Consider the following 16,290-nt stretch of genomic DNA (forward strand, 5'->3'; position numbering starts at 1 on the left):
TGATACTGCTACTGATATTGGCACTGGCAAGGATAATGGTAGATGGCAAAGTATATAAGAAAACAAGAGAAAAAATGGAAGAAATATCCTATTATGTACAGGTTGTACACATCATACCCCACGCCATCCACGCCCTACCGCCCTAAAGAATGCTTCCAAGACATCTCCATCTTGCCTCCTTTCTCTTCTCTCTAAAGATAACCTCCGGGGAGAAAATAGATTGAAATTGACTGAGGGACGTTTGAATGGGATGGTTCACATGATGACACACCGACAACCGCTTACTTCTTCCTCTGTGGCCGGATGGGACCGACGACTGAGAGAACGTGCAATCGCCGAAGGTTTCTTTGCTTCTACAGAAAAAACAGGAGTAGGAAATCAGCAAATCGAGTTTTAATGATGATAATGAAACATGGGTAATTTTTTGACTTACCATCGTCTTTGATAGAGAAAGATCTGACCGAAATGTGGATGACGGTGGGAATATCAGAGGAGGTTGTCAGAGGCAGGTTGTTGGCTATATCATTCACATTTAGTCAGCTCTTGTCAACTTTTCCTACCACACCATATGAATGAGAATAGCAGCTCACAGCTCAAAGTAGAATCATCCTGTAATATCCGACCGCTATAAAGCAATCTCAGATAATTAGGCGAAGGAGGTTGAGCGGGGTCTGTCCATTCTGTTCCCGGTACCCGTACTCGTCAGCTCCCATTTTTGAGATGTTAAAAACAAGCAAAAGCACCTTTAGGCCACGAACTCCATATCAGCTCCTTGACACGCCCCACGGTCGTCTCGGGACCGAAAGAGAATACATGACTTTGGCCGGAGATGATTAGCGCTTTGACATGGACCTGTTCAGTACGATGCAAAATAGTCAGTCTGCTGTAATTACGTAGATTTCGAGAAAAGGCCCAGCCGGGACGCACCTTGGGAAACGTGATAGAGTCGTGAGATATTTCTAGTTTCGGCGGGTCGGAGGCAGCTAGAGGGTGGGTCGATGATAGATGTGGGTCTGCGGCGCTCATGTTTCTTGTCGAGTTCCGGATGGGTGGCTAAGAACGGCCAATGGTCGGTGGCAAAAAAGAGGGGATGGGAAGAGGTCTTATTGATGGAAGAGAAAAGGAGGAGCGAGCGTCCAGCAGATAGGATGAAGAGGGCGTACGTAAGAGAGAGCTGCGCTGGTGAAGATGTGGTAGCAATGGAAGCAAAATAAAAGCGTTTCGTGTTTGTGCGACGAACTGTTGTGGTTGCGTCCACGGGAGATGACGTCGACTGTGGTGGGTAGTGAGTAAGCGGCGGGTGGCGAAAAGTGAAGCTGGGGATGGAAGGAGGGATGGAAGGCAAGGCAAAGGCAGGCGATGAAAGGCAGGCGGGGCCAGACGTGCAGCGGGATGTTCTTGGAATGTCTTAGGACAGGATGGAAGGGCGCAAGTGATCGAGTTAGCACATCCGGGGCCCGTCCCGCCCCGACATATATCGCACCGGACGACACCGCACCGAGATCTGTAAGGTGATAAAATAGCACCAGTCCATCCATCCACTCCGCTGCTGCTATTCCAAGCTATCCAAACTGCAGGCTGTGGCCCCGCCACTATACACTATACTGACTGCACAAACAATATCTGTTATGACACAACAATGCACTTCTTGCCTTGAGACCCTTCTTTCCCGTCACCCTGACGCGCCCTCCCACAGTCGCCGCATCCATCGTCACATCCCCTTCTTCTAGTACCTCCTCCCCTTCATCCTCTTCAGGTATCCCCCGGCCCTCTCACCGCCACCATCACCAGCAACAGTGATGGACTTTCCGGCCATATCAGACCCCTAATGCTTGCGGTCAACTGCGCGTCCATCGGTCTGGGCGTTCCGGCCGTTCCGACCGTCCCGGGCGTCGGAGGGGATGAAAACCCGGGGGTCGATACTGCTTGAATTTGGGAATGATTCACGATATGGGCTCTTTTTCGGTGTCGATGGTGGGTCGGATCTTGGTTGCCGGTGTAGCGTCAAAAGGTAGATTAGTCCGCGTTTCTTGTTCTATGTAGATCGTAAGTCTTCGAGAGCTACAACAACAGGTGCAACAGGGTAGCAATGACCCCTGGTATCAGACACAAGGTATTAGGTACCGAGATATACAACTAGATTAGCGGAGAAAACCTAGAAAATCCATATTTGAAACGTACTATATTACAACGTAATCCTAAAACTCATTACAACTTTCCTCCTCGTTCCTTCTATACACTATGTAATATCCAACTCCTCTACCAAACTACCCGTGGCACTACACCGGACTTCATCCTCGTCCTCTTCACCTTTTTCCGCGTTTTCACTTTCCTTTTCCCCTTGTTCCTCCTCCTTCACATTCCCTTTACTTTCTTCCTTCTCCTCTGCCACCTCTGTACCACCCCACAGGCTCTCAAAACTCGACTTGAACGTAGTCGACAACAGCCTCTGCGCCATCAACGCCTCATAATCTCCTTCCCCTCCCGCTCCCCCTCCTTCACCCGCTACTCCTTCCCCATCCCCCGCGTCCATGTCCATCCCCATCCCACTGAGCAACGCCGAAAAATCAATCGATTCAGACAACGGACTCGCAGGCGGTGCAGCCGCCCTTTTCGGTCGTTCTCGTGGGATACGCGGTGTACCCTGCGTACGCAACTTGGTAATGACATCTTCGAAATCGCCCTGCGACGAGACGCTCGACATGCCTGTAGGCTGGGGAGTGATTCCCATCGCTTTGCGTTCCGCGCGACGTCGCGCCCGGTCTTCCAGTGCCGCCTGTTCCTCTGCCCTGGCCCGATTTTGAGCTTGGCAAAACTGTCCAAAACAAAACAAACCGTCTGTTAGCCCTATGCAAAATATAGATAGAAACCCTTTGCCTACCTTGTAGGAAGACGTAAAAGTCCTAAAGATCCCAAAGAAATCCTGACTTTGCATCCCCCTCCCAACCCCAGCCCCGTCCCCTTCCCCATAAAACGTCTGTACCTCTTTCAACTTCATGTCCGCCGCTATAATCCCATCCCTCACATTCCTCACGCGTTCAGCAGCGGAAGAGACGAAAGCGTTCATCTGCCGAGTGTAAGAAGATTTATCCGTGTCAAATTGGGTAGTGAGCGATTCCGAGATACGGTAAATGTCGTCCAGCATTTGTTTAGATGTTGATTGGAGGTCGGAATAGTTGACTATTTTTCATATCCAAATGTATTAGTGTTTCCACGTACGTGTTTGCGATGGGTATCTTTGAATAAACTTACCACGGGCGGCAGCAGACGGAATCTCAAGTTCAGCCAAGAACGGCTCAACCGACTTGAAATGAGTAGACACGGTACTTTCCAAAAAGTGCAACAAGTTTTGACCGCCACCAGATTTGGTATCGACCAGCTATCCATCAAAAGTCAGCCATAAGGACTCTGGGGACTTTGAAACAAGGAGATTGATAACCCACCCGGTTGATACTTGTAATCTTGAAACCAAAAGCCCCACCGGCATAGTTCGTGCCGTTGATATAGTTACCCATCGTAAGAATGATCGATAACAGCGCCTGGAACTGCTTGGCGTTCATCAGTGCATCACAAGCTTCAATCAAGAGCGTGAGACTCTATCATTGGAATGAGAACAGTTACAATGGTCAGCCAATCATCCTTTTCACCACAAGACTCTTTTGGGCTGCTCAATAACACACCTTTTCAAGCAACTCGATATTCTGCGGGAACCTAACCCTATACAACATCCCCTTGACACGTTCGTTCAAATGAGGTAGTTGGATGAGACGGACCATCAGCCTGTCGGCAATGTGGAGTTTGGAGAATTCCTTGGGATCGTCTGCAGAGTGTGTCAGGAGTTTACCACGCTACGAAAAGGATTAGGGTGTGTCAGCTTTTGAGGTTTTTAAACAAGTGGGGTTCAGTTATTAATAAACAGAACTCACGTCGTCATCGCTAGGAAGGACGCTTTGCAATTCATTCAAAAATGCTTCCACACAAAGATCGGCATTGAAATCGCCAATAGCGTTAGCCAATCCTTCGGGGTCTTCTTTGAAGCCTTTTGTGAACGGTCCAGACATGAGAATTTCTGTTGTGGAGATTAAAAAATTAGCCCATGGTTTGCAGAACGGATGATGCGAGATTTGGACTTGCCGATACGCTTTCGATGATCTGGAGCGAGAACACTGATGATTTCCTGCTCTTTTCTCTTTTCTGTATCACTCATTAGTTCCCTCCTACATAAGGTATATATAAATAATAAAACTCACTGATCGCATCATACATGACCTCTTTAGCCTTGAACTGATCCTCAATCTTGTCCCAGACATTAAACATCTTCAACTTTTCCGCCACCTCTTCCTCCAACCTCGCCTCCTCATTCTTGCTCCAGACAGTCTTGCCCAACTGGGCTTTACTGACTTTTTCCCATTGAAGCTGCTTCATCTTCTTGGACGCAATCATACCCACATCCTTCCTAGAATCATTCGCGCCATACAACAGGGAAGACACTGATCCGAGTGGGGCCCGGGCGGGGGTATGGATGGAAGGCGGGGGGAGGGCGGGGGGAGGCGGAGGGGGAGGGATGGAAGGGCCTAAAGTCTTTTTGAGGGAGACGCCGCCCTTGATGCCTGCGAGGACGCCGGACAGGTCGTGTGCGCCGGATGGTCCAGATGGATGGTGAAGTGTGGTGAGCGGTGGTGGGGGCGGGGGTGGGGGTGGGGGTGGTGGAGGTGCGGTAAGGCCGATGGCGCCTGGCGGTGGGGGAGGGGGCGGCGGCGGCGGCGGTGGTGGTGGTGGCGGTGGTGGTGGTGGATGTGGAAGAGGTGTTGTTTCGCCTTTGGGCGCTTCTGTGACACTCTCTCTTTGACTAGATAATTTTCCTTCCTCCCCTTCCATGACCGTTGACAACTCTGATTCACCCTCATCTGCACCCATCCCTTGTCTACCACCCTTACCTCGTGCGAGCAACTCGGCTCCAAGACTCTCCCTCTTTTTAGCCATCCTATCTGTACCTTCTTCTTCCTCCTCATCTTGACCAAGCTGGGGCAAGTCAAGGTCAACGAGCTGAGCAGGCGCCGAGGTGCTTCGGTTGATCGGTCTGGACGATAATTCTGGCACAAACCTCGGTGCAAACGGTGGCGGCTTTTTGATACTCCTAAACACCGATTTCTCTCCCACAGGCGGCGCGAGTCCATCTCCCAAACGCTGCTGGTGTGGCGTTGCTCCTCTTCTCTTTGACTGATGGAAGTGTGCCCTGATGGGTGAGACTGAATCGTACCCTTCTTTGACCCTGTTGTCTACATTGAGCTGTTCTTGCTCGCCTTCTGCATCTTCGAATTGCGACTGGGAAAGGGCTCGGAGTTCTCTCGGCCTCACCACCTTGGGAGGTTTCTTTCTCACCGACTTTCTCTGACCTCTTGCGTTTCCGCCGAGAGCAATCTTTTCAGCTTCCATCACTTGAGCTGCTTCGTCTTCTTCCCCACCATCGTCGTCAACACCACCATCCGACTCTACATCCACTGACCCTTTCCCGTCCAACACCTTTTTATTCTGGAGCTTATCCAACGCAAACTGCCTCGCCTTTCTCTTTTCAGCCCCCCACATCTTTTCATCATGCTCCATCCCCCCTAATTCACTCAACAAACTCTCCATCTCTTCGGCATTGCGGAATCCCAAGCTTTCCAGCGCGTCGGCGATATCGATCCCTGCGGCGAGGATGATACTGTACAGCATCTGGAGGTAGAGTCGCAACTCGCGCATGCGCTGCTCGTTATCGCGACGCATCCCTTTTTTTTCATCCACCGCCGCTTCCATCGCCACGCGTGACCTGTTCAACCTCTGCTCAAGGTCCGCCACCTGGGCCTTTAGCTTTCCGACAAGCCCATCATTCCCAGCTGAGATTTCTTCGTCTAGCTCTTGTTTTTCGATCAACAGTCTCTGGTTCACCACGCGAAGCTCTTTGACTTCCGCCATGGCTTCATCCACCCGATGATGCTCCACCAGCTTGCCGAAGAGGTGTGCGATGGACTTGCCAAACGCATCACGGAATTCATAGTGTAAATCGGGCGATGAGCCCATGACGATGGTCGAGATCAGCTCGTCGAGAAGCTGGAAATAACGTGCCTGCTCATCCCCGTCTGAATCGATGAGCAGGAAATGCCGTAGTATATCGATGAGGTACCGACTGGACTGCGACCCCTTTGTTCTCTCGAGCAGCAGCGGGATAATCTGTTCGGGTGTCTTTAAACTCTTGAGCAACGTCCCGCGCTCTTGATCAACCATGTTTGCCCGATCGTTCCGCTCGTTTTCCTCGTAAATGTCGAGCTGCATGTTGATCTCGGGATCGTGCAGCTGTCTGAGGTTTTGGATGATGATCGGCAGCACGGCGAGGTCGAGTTGGTTTCGGATCGAGGATCGGGTTTTGCGGTCGTTGGACGTGGGGAGGGAGACGATGAGGAGGACCATCGTCCGACAGTACTCGATCACATCCAGCCCCTTGACCTGCGCGTGTGCGCGGACGTTGCTGCCCATCAAGCCCTGGCGGGCGAGTACTTCTGCCAGCTGGGATAACCAGAGATTGAACCTGCCGACTTTGGCTTTCAGATCAGTCACGTTTTCATTCACTTTTTTCTGCATGTGTGCAAAGGCCGAGTAGACGATCTGTAAGCCTGGTTTATCGCCCGTGGCGGGGTCTGTCACTTGGCAGAGGACGGTGAGGATTTGAGCGGCCCATAAGCGGCAGTTTATGTTGGGGCATGTCAAGAAGGGGATGATTTTTTCAATCATCAGAGGTTTGGCGAGGGCATCCGCACATCCAATCTATATACATGTTCAGCTACATTTTCTTATATGGCATTGATAGACTCACTCTGTGTTTCCCGATAGATCGACTGAGACAGTGCATCAGACCTTCGTCGATGTCTGTAGGCGGAGGACAACTTCCTTCGGTATATGTCAAGGGCGTGAGACAATTGACCAGAGCTGCTTGACCCTGATGATCCATAAAGTTTTGTATCCAGCTAGCCTGTATCAGTACTACACTTCCTTTTTCATGAAATCGCAACACACCCCCCGCCGTACTCACTCTAATGTCTCTGTCCGCAGACTGATCTCCAACGAGAACAATATCGCCGGCGTCAACGTTCTCGACAAGGCGTGGCTCAGGAAATACTCGACCGATCCCTTCCCGCCTCTGGCCGTCTTTCTCCCCAAGGCCTTTGGCGCCTCGTGATGCTTTTGCTGCTGCTCTCTCGACTTCCAGTACTGCTGCACAATCGTCCATTTCGAGTCCATGGGTAGATTCGCAGCTGACCTCGCTGCAGAGTTGGAGCCGAGTGACGATACGGATGCTCTGGATAATGAAGGGTTGGGCGACGACATGTATGAGCGTGAAGGGTCGAGATCGGTCTTTTGGAGGATCTGTTGGTACCAAAACTCGATTTCGTGGTCCGGTGGCCGCGCGTACTCGCCGCTCCTGTTCGGCAAGGGGGAAGGAAGCGGGAGAGAGGTTGTCGACTGGGTCGGCGTGCTTTTCCCGTTCGCGCCGGGGACGGTCTGTGTCTCGAATTTGGGGTACCGGCCCGTGTCGCTCATGGGGTTGTTGGGATCATACGTGCTGTTCACCGAGGACATGCTCCGTATCGACGACGTCTCTGGATTCTTGCCGTACCCGGCGACGTATGGATGCGGCCGCATTCCAAACTCGTGTGACGGTGTGCCCGGTGTCCGCGCAGGGTGGGGCGACGTGAACGCGGAGCTCTTGCTGCTGGTCATGGCTTCGTAAATGGGCGTATGGTGACCGGACTCTGACGTCGCCCGCCAGAGCATCTCCTGGTACTCGTGCGACGGGCTCCGGCCTGTATCCGTCGCATAGCTCGCGTTCGACCGTCGCGACCCTTCGCCGTGCCGTTCCCGCTCGCTGCCCTCTGTCCGCCGGCGCGGTGTGGTCGGCGTGTTGGACGTCGGCGTCCTTGACACCCGTCCCGGCGTGCCGTCGTCTGTCAGCGTCGGATTCGTGGACGGCGCGCTGACCAGCCTGGACGCGTCGCTCCTGCTGCCCGAGGGCCCAGCGACGGGCGGCGGGCCCGAGGCGAGCTGGCTGTACGGGACGGAGGCTGCGAGGCCGGGGCCGGCGTGCGGGGCGGACGATGCAGAGGTCCTGTGTTTCTTGCCAAAGATGGAGGCCATGTCTGCGGCGTGAGCTGGGCGCTGTGGGCTGCGTACTCACTGGCAGAATGGGCCTCTGCGGGGTGGTGGATTGTATGCGATGTGCGGTGGAAAGAGGAGATGGATTTTGCAGAGATTTGTTGCGCGCGTTGTCTCCTCCGTGCCGCCATGTCGTTTTACCTCGCCGTCGTCTCCCCCCGCGACTCCCCCCTCTTCGAGCTCGCCTTTGCCTCCGCCAAGCCGCCCCCGCCCCCCGCCGCGGCCCCCCCCGCCTTTCCCTCCTGGGCCGCCTTCGCCGCCGCCGCCGACCCCCACGACGCCCCCCCCGCCCCCGCCGGCCCGCTCATCGAGTCCAGGACCGCGCAGCAGCGGGACAGGGCCCTCTGCCAGATGGTCGCCCACATGAGCCTCGACAGCGTGGAGGAGGTCATCGAGGGCACAGGCGCGCTGTACGTCCGCCCGCCGCCCGCGGCCGCAGCTGACAGCGTGCAGGTATCTGAAGGGCGTCGACCGGCACAACGAGTGGACCGTGTCCGCATTCATACCCACGGGAGGTGAGTCGCAGCCGCCACAGGGCCCTGGCTGACGGGCGCACAGTCAAGTTCATTCTCCTGCACGACGTCAAGAACGACGACGGGATCCGGCTGTTCTTCATCGACCTCTGGGAGGCATACGTCAAGGTGGGTGGACATGTGCATAAACGGGGCTGAGACACTGCACTGTAGATACTGCTAAACCCATTCTTTACCACCAACACGCCGATAAAAAGCCCGGCGTTCGAAGCCAGGGTGAAGAGCATCGCCAAGCGGCACTTGTAGACATATCGAAATAATAATGCATTGTAATAACGTTGTCTAGATTTACGCAAACTCTTCGGCCTTGCCGGACTGCACGCTGGGTCAGTGGGTGGCGAGACAGAGTGGGGGGACGACTGACGATGAGGAGGCCAACTACGGCGAGCGCGTCAGTAAACCGATCCATCGTCAAGACGGCAGACCTACCAATAAGCCCGAACAAACCAAGAACAGACCCAAAGATCTGCCACCCAATCCATCAGCACCGCACCGCACCCGTCGGACACAGGACTGACCTCGACAATAAGAATCTTGACAAACAGCTGAGGATCCGCCGCGTCCGCTACCGCAGCAGTCGACCCGGTGATACCCACCGACACGCCACAGAGAAGGTTGCACACTCCCACAGCGAGACCGCCCCAGAAGAGCGCAAAGCCTGTTTCCTTGTCAGCCGGCGGTGGAGCACAGACGGAAAAGCTAGGGCCGTACCGGTGTAATAGTTGTTGGCTGTATAGATATTCGGAACGTCTCCATTGATTTTGGATGAGAATACAATCGCCATGATCACACCTACCGGACGTCAGTTTCCATGTTTACACTCGTCGACAGAATAAACTTGCCATAGATGGCGACAACCTCGCAGAAGATGATGCTGTCGCCGTGTCAGCTCCTCCCGAGACTGTCCTCCCGAGATCTGGACAGCCGAAACTCACGAAATCAAGTTCTTGGTCCTGATCCTTGGTGCTCGCACACCGCCGCCCAAGATGGACGCACCCGTCACAAAGATACCCCTGGCCGGCACCGTCATCAGCTCTATCGTCTCCCCTACACTCGCTGCAGAGCAACCCACCATGCGGCGCCAGATACGCTCAGACCGATACACAGCCCCACGCCGACAAGCGCCCACGCATACGGCGACGACTCTGCGAGAAAGTTGCCGACATTGAACGCCTCGCCTTGCCCTGGTGCGTGTCAGCGCTATTTCAACTGCAGAGACGCCGACGCACCTGTGAAGAGGAGATAGAGGCCGACGACTGTGGCGAGCGAGGTGGACGATATGAGGAGACGTGGGAGGAAAGCCATTATGGGACTTGTCGTGTTGCAACGTATACAGGCGGAGATGGAAACAGGTTATGCGGCCACCCCCCCGCGTGTTGCTTCCGGCCTCCCCCCGCACTTTGTCTCTGTTGTTCTTTTATTCAGCTTCACACCTGTACTTTACTCTCCATCCGCTCACAGCTCGACATGCCGCCCAAAGCAAGCGCCGCTGGCCAGCACACCACCAAGCAGGGTACGTCCGCTCGCACCGGTCACAGCAAGGTACTGACACACGGTGTAGATTCCGCATCTCTCAAGCGTGTGAGGGAAGGCTCCCTCGTAAGTCTAGACATGTTTTCTAAAAAAAAATACGGTTGGAGCCCCTAGTCCATCGCTAAAATGCATACGCCAAACAGGAACCAGCGCAGGCAGAGTCGTCTGCAGCGCTTGCTACAAAGAAGAACCGTGTCGCCTCTACGTCCTCCGCCAGGGGACCCGCGGACGCCGCTGAAGAACTCACAGAGCAAGAGGGGGAAGGGGACGGCGAGGAGGAAGCAGATGCCGCCGCTGATACGGCCGAACAAAATGTGGGAGAGGTGAGGAAACAGGTGGAGAAAATGAGCTATGAAGAGGCACAATCAAAGACCAAAGGTGATGGCGACGGCAGTAACAATGGCAATGACGACGGGGCGGACGACAGTTGGGAAAAGATTGAAAAGGAGGAAGCGGAGAGTAGCTTGAAACGAAAGGCTTTGGACAGGAATGACACTTCATTCACCGTTGTGGAAAAGGACGTCGCGGCCAAGCGACAGAAAGATACACCTTCTGTAAGTTTAAAAATTAAAAATCCCCTTGCTCCGTCCCGTTGCTCACACGAGTATCCCGCTTTCCCAGCCGGATGGCGGAGAACAACCCGCCCAGCCTCCCAGAAAGCCTCAAACCAGCTTTTCCGCATTCGCATCCTCCGCCTCTCCCTTCGCCTCCCTCAAAACCGCCTCCCCTGCTCCTGCCTTGCAAGGCGCCGCCCCAGCCCCGGCTCACGGTGATAATACCCCCGCTATCGCTCCCGCTGTACCTCGGGAGGAGGAGAAGAAGAAGAAACAATCTACTTTTGGAGATTTTGCTAAAAGCTCACCTTTTACATCGGGGAAATCTACACCCGGTCTTCCCACTCCTGCCGAAGATGAAGCCGGATCTTCCGCCTCTGCATCCACCCCCGCCCCAGCACCAGCACCAGCCCTAGCCCCGGCCCCAGCACCAATGACCAAAAAACCCCAAACAACATTCTCATCCTTCTCCTCCTCCTCTTCCCCGTTTACGTCCTCCAAACCCTCCCCTTCCCCATTCGCGTCCGCCTCCGCACCTATCAAGGGGTCCGCATTCGGCACTTACTCGAATAACTCTGCCGCGTTTGGTACGGGTACCAAACCAGCGACGGGAGCGGGAGCGGGTGCGGCAGCTGGGGTGGAAAACGTCGAGCAAGGGAAAAAGGGAGCTAGTTTTGGGGATATCTTGAAAGAGTCCAAGGGGGATGTAGAGGTTGAGAAGGAGGGAAAGGTGGCTATGCAGGAGCAGGACGGTACGTTTTTTTTTGTTTTTTTTCGTCGCTGGATTAACACATGATGAGCTGATCAAGAGCCGTACATTATAGTAACGACAGGAGAGGAAGACGAGGATACAGTCTTTCAAGCACGGTCAAAGCTGTTTGTCAACGAAAAGGGATGGAAAGAACGCGGGGTGGGGCTTTTGAAGCTCAATGTACGAAGGAGTGATGGATCAGGAGCTCGTCTCGGTACGTTTTCAAATTTCCCATTCCCCCCATTCTCCTTCATCCTGCGAAATGCATAAAAACAAAAATCTTGGACTGATCGACTTGTGGGATCTCTCAGTAATGCGAGCCGACGGTGTGCTCAGGCTGCTTCTTAATTCCAAGCTTTACAAGGGTTTGAACCCTACTGTAGAAGGAAAGACGGTATTAATGACGCTTCCCAACGTTGGCGAGAAGGAAATGGCCATCATCTGTCTCCGAGTAAGCTCCCCCCTCCCGTCCTCGAGGGGTTATGGTAGCTAAAAGCCAGAATTCTCCACACTCTAGATGTCAAACGTAAAAGTCGCCGAAGAGCTCGCAGACTTTATCCACGAACATATTCCCCTCGATAGCGCCAACGTCTCAAAGTCACCACAACTTGACGTCTGAATAAAATGTCTCTTCAACGACCCTTTTTTTCATACATCAATGCGTAACTTTTTACGATAACGTGCATACATGTATTTGCCCAATGCCCCCCCGTCATCGTTTCCCCTCTGTATAAAAACATAATGCATAGCGTGAACTGTAAGAATCAAACCGAAAGCCAGTTGCAAAAACGCTAAAAAATATAATAATGTTTCAGAACCAGAGATAATAAACGAACAAACAGATGGCCAAGACTAAAAATTCATGATTATGCCCTCACGCTGCCCATATCCTTGGGAGCTATACCGGACATTCCAACTTGCGTCATTTGTGTATGTCCTTGGACATCTCTCTCGTCCATCATAAGCGGCAAAGGCTTGAACGCTGCAATCTCTGCTGGAGAAGCGTAGAGCGACACTGGTCTGGACCTTGCAGAGAGGGCAGAAGCCAAACTGAACGAAAGCAAGTTAGCTGCAAACACACACACACACACCCATCCACACTGCCGAGGAAACAAAGCTATCCGAAAGCTCACCCATCCAAATCATCACCCCGTTCAAGACTTCCGCCGCCTCCTCCGATAATAGCAGGCGCACTCTTCTGTTCATCCACAAATGTTTTCTTCTCCCACGTCCTACTTAACGTCGGCTTATGTACGAGGGCATGGAAGAGTCTCTTGGAGAACGGGAGAGGAGAGGAAGGGGTTTTGGGTGGAGGCGCAGGTGGGGCGGGCGATTCGGTCGTCGGCTGGTCCGCCTGGTTTACCCCTACTCCTTGGTCACGTTGGGTCATAGTGCCAATGGGATTGGTGCAAGGGACAAGAATGGCAGAACAGATGTGCGCTGCAGGAAGGGAGGGGAGCATTGGATCGGTCTCGAGAGGATCTTTGGTACTTGCTCTGCATTGTGCAGAAGAACCGTAGGTAGATGTGGGCTGTGCCCTTGCGGTATCGGTGTGAAGCTGGTGATGGGTACGTGAAGGGGATGTAGGAGATAGAGGGTGCCTGACAGCTCTCGAAACGGTATGGCGGGAAGGGTAAGACGACAACGACATGTCGTTGATGACTAAAGGAGAATATTGGTATTTGAAGATTTGGTATGGCTCCAGCTATGGCAAAGTTTTTTTTAGTGATAAGAAAGGTTGCGAAAGCCTTGGATTGGTTCCGATCAATCCAGCGAGGTATTGACGTATCGCTTTGCGTGTGATGCCGATAATGGCAGCCTGGGGATGAGAAGCGAAGAATGAAGCGGCACTGCAATCAGTGGTAGAGCAAAGCTTTTTATTATTGGTAGGAACCATCCATTAATAAACAAAACAAGGGAGCTCTTACAGAACCCACGGTGGATGGGGTTTCGAACGAGGAAGACACTGTGAAAGTGAGTGGGTGAGTAGATCGTTGACTGATGATGATGCCGCTCCGTCGCAAAACAGGAACCAAACATCCGCCGCATAATAAAGGACTCTTTTCCTCCGCCTACTTCGCAGACTGTGGATAATATGTTCGAGTGTCATTTATACAGACAGAGACGGCGGTGAGAGAGATGCATGGCCAACACGTATTTGTTAATGCCTAGACAAAACCAAGTTAAAACGCACCAAACGCAAAAAAGCCCAGCCGTTCCACCCACTCCCAATACTGGGAGTAGAACGGAACGACTGGGCAATTTTTGCTCAACAGCTAGCTGTCCTCGTCAAGGCCGGCAGACTGTTGTAAGTTTATAATAATCAAATGTTTAAAGAAAAGAAACGCAGTGTCAACGCCTTATAACAACGCAAATGACTGAGCAAGTTTACGAACCCTTTTGGACCAACGATTCCCACCGAAACTCAAAAAGAGACTCATTCCATCCTGTTGTTTGAGGCTGGGTGATGAGAGGTGGATCACTAACTGGAGTTAGGGTTCGCGGCAAGGCCATACAAGGTAACCGTTTAGTCATGCGACATAACAGTGAGTACCACTTTTGAGGTTATTGCACAAACGTTAGTGACCTGAATCCCAACGCCACTTGAATGACCTCGCTGCGTTCGACGAATGCTAACACTCCTCGACACCACAGGTGACGATTGCGATGGAGGTTGCGACGACGGGCACACGGGGCGGGGGAAGGCAATTCAGATCGTTTGCACCAATGTTCGAATGTTCGAATGTCCCAGAGTCATACACCAAAAGCTCAAGAAGCCATGTTCACTGTCAACAGGTCGTGCCAAACAATGCGCGCCGATTCCTCAGAAAATATAGATCGGAGATCATGGAAAATCAGAGTTCACGACGGCGCAAGGAACAGTGGGCAAAGATCGGGATGAGCGGGACGACGACTCAAAATGTTAACGGTGAGATGGGCCTGCTGTTTGATGATGGAGGCAAATGACAGCGACAAGATCCTGCTCGGAGCTGAAGATCCCCTCACCTGATTTTTGAGAGAAGCGAGACTGGTGTCAACACTCTGCAGACAACATCGACCGTAGGTCATGAAAGCTTACAAGAGGCTGGTTTCCAAGAATCTCTTGTCTCTCTGTGGGCCGCAATAAATTTTATGCTGAAAGCATGTTCAATGTTTAACAGTGCGGCTCGATTCCGATGGCAAACCGTCGAAGATGTCGAGAAAGTCGAATGATGTTGAAGTTGAAAGCAGTTTGGCGAATGATGAGGATGAAGGAAAAGATGGGAAACGATGAAAGTAAGTGGAGCTTATATACCTTTGCGGCCCTCGGAGATCACGGGTGGCAAACAAGCATCCTTTTAGGGAAATTGCAAATTGGTCCGCCAAAATTGCAAATCCATGAGGTCATTTTCCCTTTTTCGGAAATGGCCCTTTGTTTGTTTGACGATTTCCCTTTTGTTTGCAGCGGCGTGGCACTTTCGGAGATTGTACCGGAACTTTCTGGTCCCTTCCCTGTGGCACCTAAACCCTTTATGTAAGCAATTCCAGCGGTCCTATCCGACTGCATATCTCCTTCCTCCTGGACCCGTCTGACCTCCGTCCTACACTACTCTGTCGTTGTCGCCTTGTCGATAGTGTTTAATGGCCGGATGACGGACTGCTGATTATCATCATGATAATTAGAGTTCGTGTATCCTGTCATATCGAGCCACAACTTGCCTTTGGCATTTGCGAGAATGACTAACATAGTGTAAGGCTTAGTACACGGAGAGGGAAGAGAACAATCGAAACATGCAGCGATGGCTTCAAGGGAAGTTGACATATGAGCAAAGCACCTCTACGACCACCTTCATGGCGAATGGCTACAGCGGACTCTAGATACCAACCGCTCCTATCTATCTTTGGCGCTCCTTCACTGCGACAACCGCTGCACTGGAAGATCTCGCCGTTCACATATATTAACTCCTTCCGGGAATCATATCGCAGCGATCCAGGAGTATGGTAGAGCAAGTCAAAGCGTTTGAAGTGATATATGCCTTCACAGCATATTATTTGTTACCAGCTGCAACAACAGAATTGCGAGTCCTATATGATCGGAGGAATGAGTTCATCAGCACAAATGTTTAATTCTGAAGAGCTTCACGTACAGATTTTCCACATAGAGGCTAAGAGTTTCATTCTCCTTGGCCAGCTTGTCATTTTCCTCCTCCACTTCAGAGAGCCTCACCATCAACCCTCGCAATCCATCACGTAAGGACAAGATGTCCTTGATGACCTTTTCTTTCTCGAGAGCAGACTCCACGGTTGGCTCGGGTACCGATGTGGCGATCGGAGTTGCCCAAGGCTCAGATTCTCCTTCAGCAAATGATGAAAAAGCCATGTTTGATTGACCTTTTGATATACCTTGTTATGTTGTGAAGTAATGGGCAAAGTACAGTACTGTACTCGGCTCAGCAAGCTATTCCTATTGCATTTAAGATCTTTTTACGTAAAGTTGACCCAAGTGGAGGTCTCATTGACGCACCGCGCTTGCAAGGCGAGAGTTGGAAGCCGATTAATGATACGTCCTGAAGTTACTAGTACTGTAGCTAGTAGTTATATAGAGGCAGCTGATTCTCCCCTTTTATAACCGTTTCAATATGGCGTCCACTGCTAGAAAGACGTTTGAAATCAATAACAACGTTCAGGTATGTCCTTGTTGTGCCACCGTCATGTCAACTAGGCTGACGAAGTAAAGGTTGTCGACCCTTCG

The 16,290-nt window shown here is 52.3% G+C and overlaps 7 protein-coding genes across 7 annotated transcripts in view; 3 read left to right on the top strand and 4 right to left on the bottom strand.

The window, feature by feature from the left end:
• Positions 1-255: 255 nt before the first annotated feature.
• On the bottom strand, positions 256-1,026 carry CNBJ1060 (hypothetical protein; the record flags this gene model as incomplete). Its single annotated transcript, XM_768018.1, has 5 exons — positions 256-353; positions 434-517; positions 591-680; positions 744-852; positions 928-1,026. The coding sequence occupies 5 exons, from the start codon at positions 1,024-1,026 to the stop codon at positions 256-258; spliced, it is 480 nt and encodes a 159-aa protein (XP_773111.1).
• A 1,213-nt stretch (positions 1,027-2,239) lies between these two features.
• CNBJ1070 (hypothetical protein) lies at positions 2,240-8,169 on the bottom strand (the record flags this gene model as incomplete). Its single annotated transcript, XM_768019.1, has 10 exons — positions 2,240-2,815; positions 2,882-3,180; positions 3,253-3,379; positions 3,444-3,596; positions 3,681-3,848; positions 3,927-4,069; positions 4,135-4,194; positions 4,251-6,801; positions 6,851-7,001; positions 7,067-8,169. The coding sequence occupies 10 exons, from the start codon at positions 8,167-8,169 to the stop codon at positions 2,240-2,242; spliced, it is 5,331 nt and encodes a 1,776-aa protein (XP_773112.1).
• Positions 8,170-8,268: 99 nt separating this feature from the next.
• On the top strand, positions 8,269-8,966 carry CNBJ1080 (hypothetical protein; the record flags this gene model as incomplete). Its single annotated transcript, XM_768020.1, has 4 exons — positions 8,269-8,597; positions 8,641-8,702; positions 8,746-8,828; positions 8,874-8,966. 4 exons carry the CDS (start codon positions 8,269-8,271, stop codon positions 8,964-8,966), a joined length of 567 nt encoding a protein of 188 aa, XP_773113.1.
• On the bottom strand, positions 8,893-10,025 carry CNBJ1090 (hypothetical protein; the record flags this gene model as incomplete). The annotated part of the gene is made up of 8 exons (XM_768021.1): positions 8,893-9,098; positions 9,150-9,186; positions 9,239-9,378; positions 9,432-9,512; positions 9,563-9,594; positions 9,656-9,733; positions 9,793-9,904; positions 9,950-10,025. The coding sequence occupies 8 exons, from the start codon at positions 10,023-10,025 to the stop codon at positions 8,893-8,895; spliced, it is 762 nt and encodes a 253-aa protein (XP_773114.1).
• Positions 10,026-10,187: 162 nt separating this feature from the next.
• CNBJ1100 (hypothetical protein) lies at positions 10,188-12,177 on the top strand (the record flags this gene model as incomplete). The annotated part of the gene is made up of 7 exons (XM_768022.1): positions 10,188-10,233; positions 10,282-10,319; positions 10,397-10,807; positions 10,875-11,559; positions 11,632-11,772; positions 11,870-12,009; positions 12,076-12,177. 7 exons carry the CDS (start codon positions 10,188-10,190, stop codon positions 12,175-12,177), a joined length of 1,563 nt encoding a protein of 520 aa, XP_773115.1.
• A 247-nt stretch (positions 12,178-12,424) lies between these two features.
• Positions 12,425-12,948, bottom strand: CNBJ1110 (hypothetical protein; the record flags this gene model as incomplete). Its single annotated transcript, XM_768023.1, has 2 exons — positions 12,425-12,608; positions 12,692-12,948. The coding sequence occupies 2 exons, from the start codon at positions 12,946-12,948 to the stop codon at positions 12,425-12,427; spliced, it is 441 nt and encodes a 146-aa protein (XP_773116.1).
• Positions 12,949-16,177: 3,229 nt separating this feature from the next.
• Positions 16,178-16,290, top strand: part of CNBJ1120 (hypothetical protein) — a gene marked incomplete at both ends in the record, with an annotated part of 1,597 nt that continues 1,484 nt past the window's right edge. The window contains 2 exons of the mRNA XM_768024.1: positions 16,178-16,225; positions 16,276-16,290. The exon at positions 16,276-16,290 is cut by the window's right edge and continues 68 nt beyond it. Coding sequence (XP_773117.1) covers positions 16,178-16,225; positions 16,276-16,290 — 63 coding nt within the window. The remainder of the gene's footprint in view (positions 16,226-16,275) is intronic.

Source organism: Cryptococcus neoformans, chromosome 10 (assembly GCF_000149385.1).
Source record: "Cryptococcus neoformans var. neoformans B-3501A chromosome 10, whole genome shotgun sequence".
In the NCBI taxonomy this organism is placed as follows: Eukaryota; Fungi; Basidiomycota; class Tremellomycetes; order Tremellales; family Cryptococcaceae; genus Cryptococcus; species Cryptococcus deneoformans.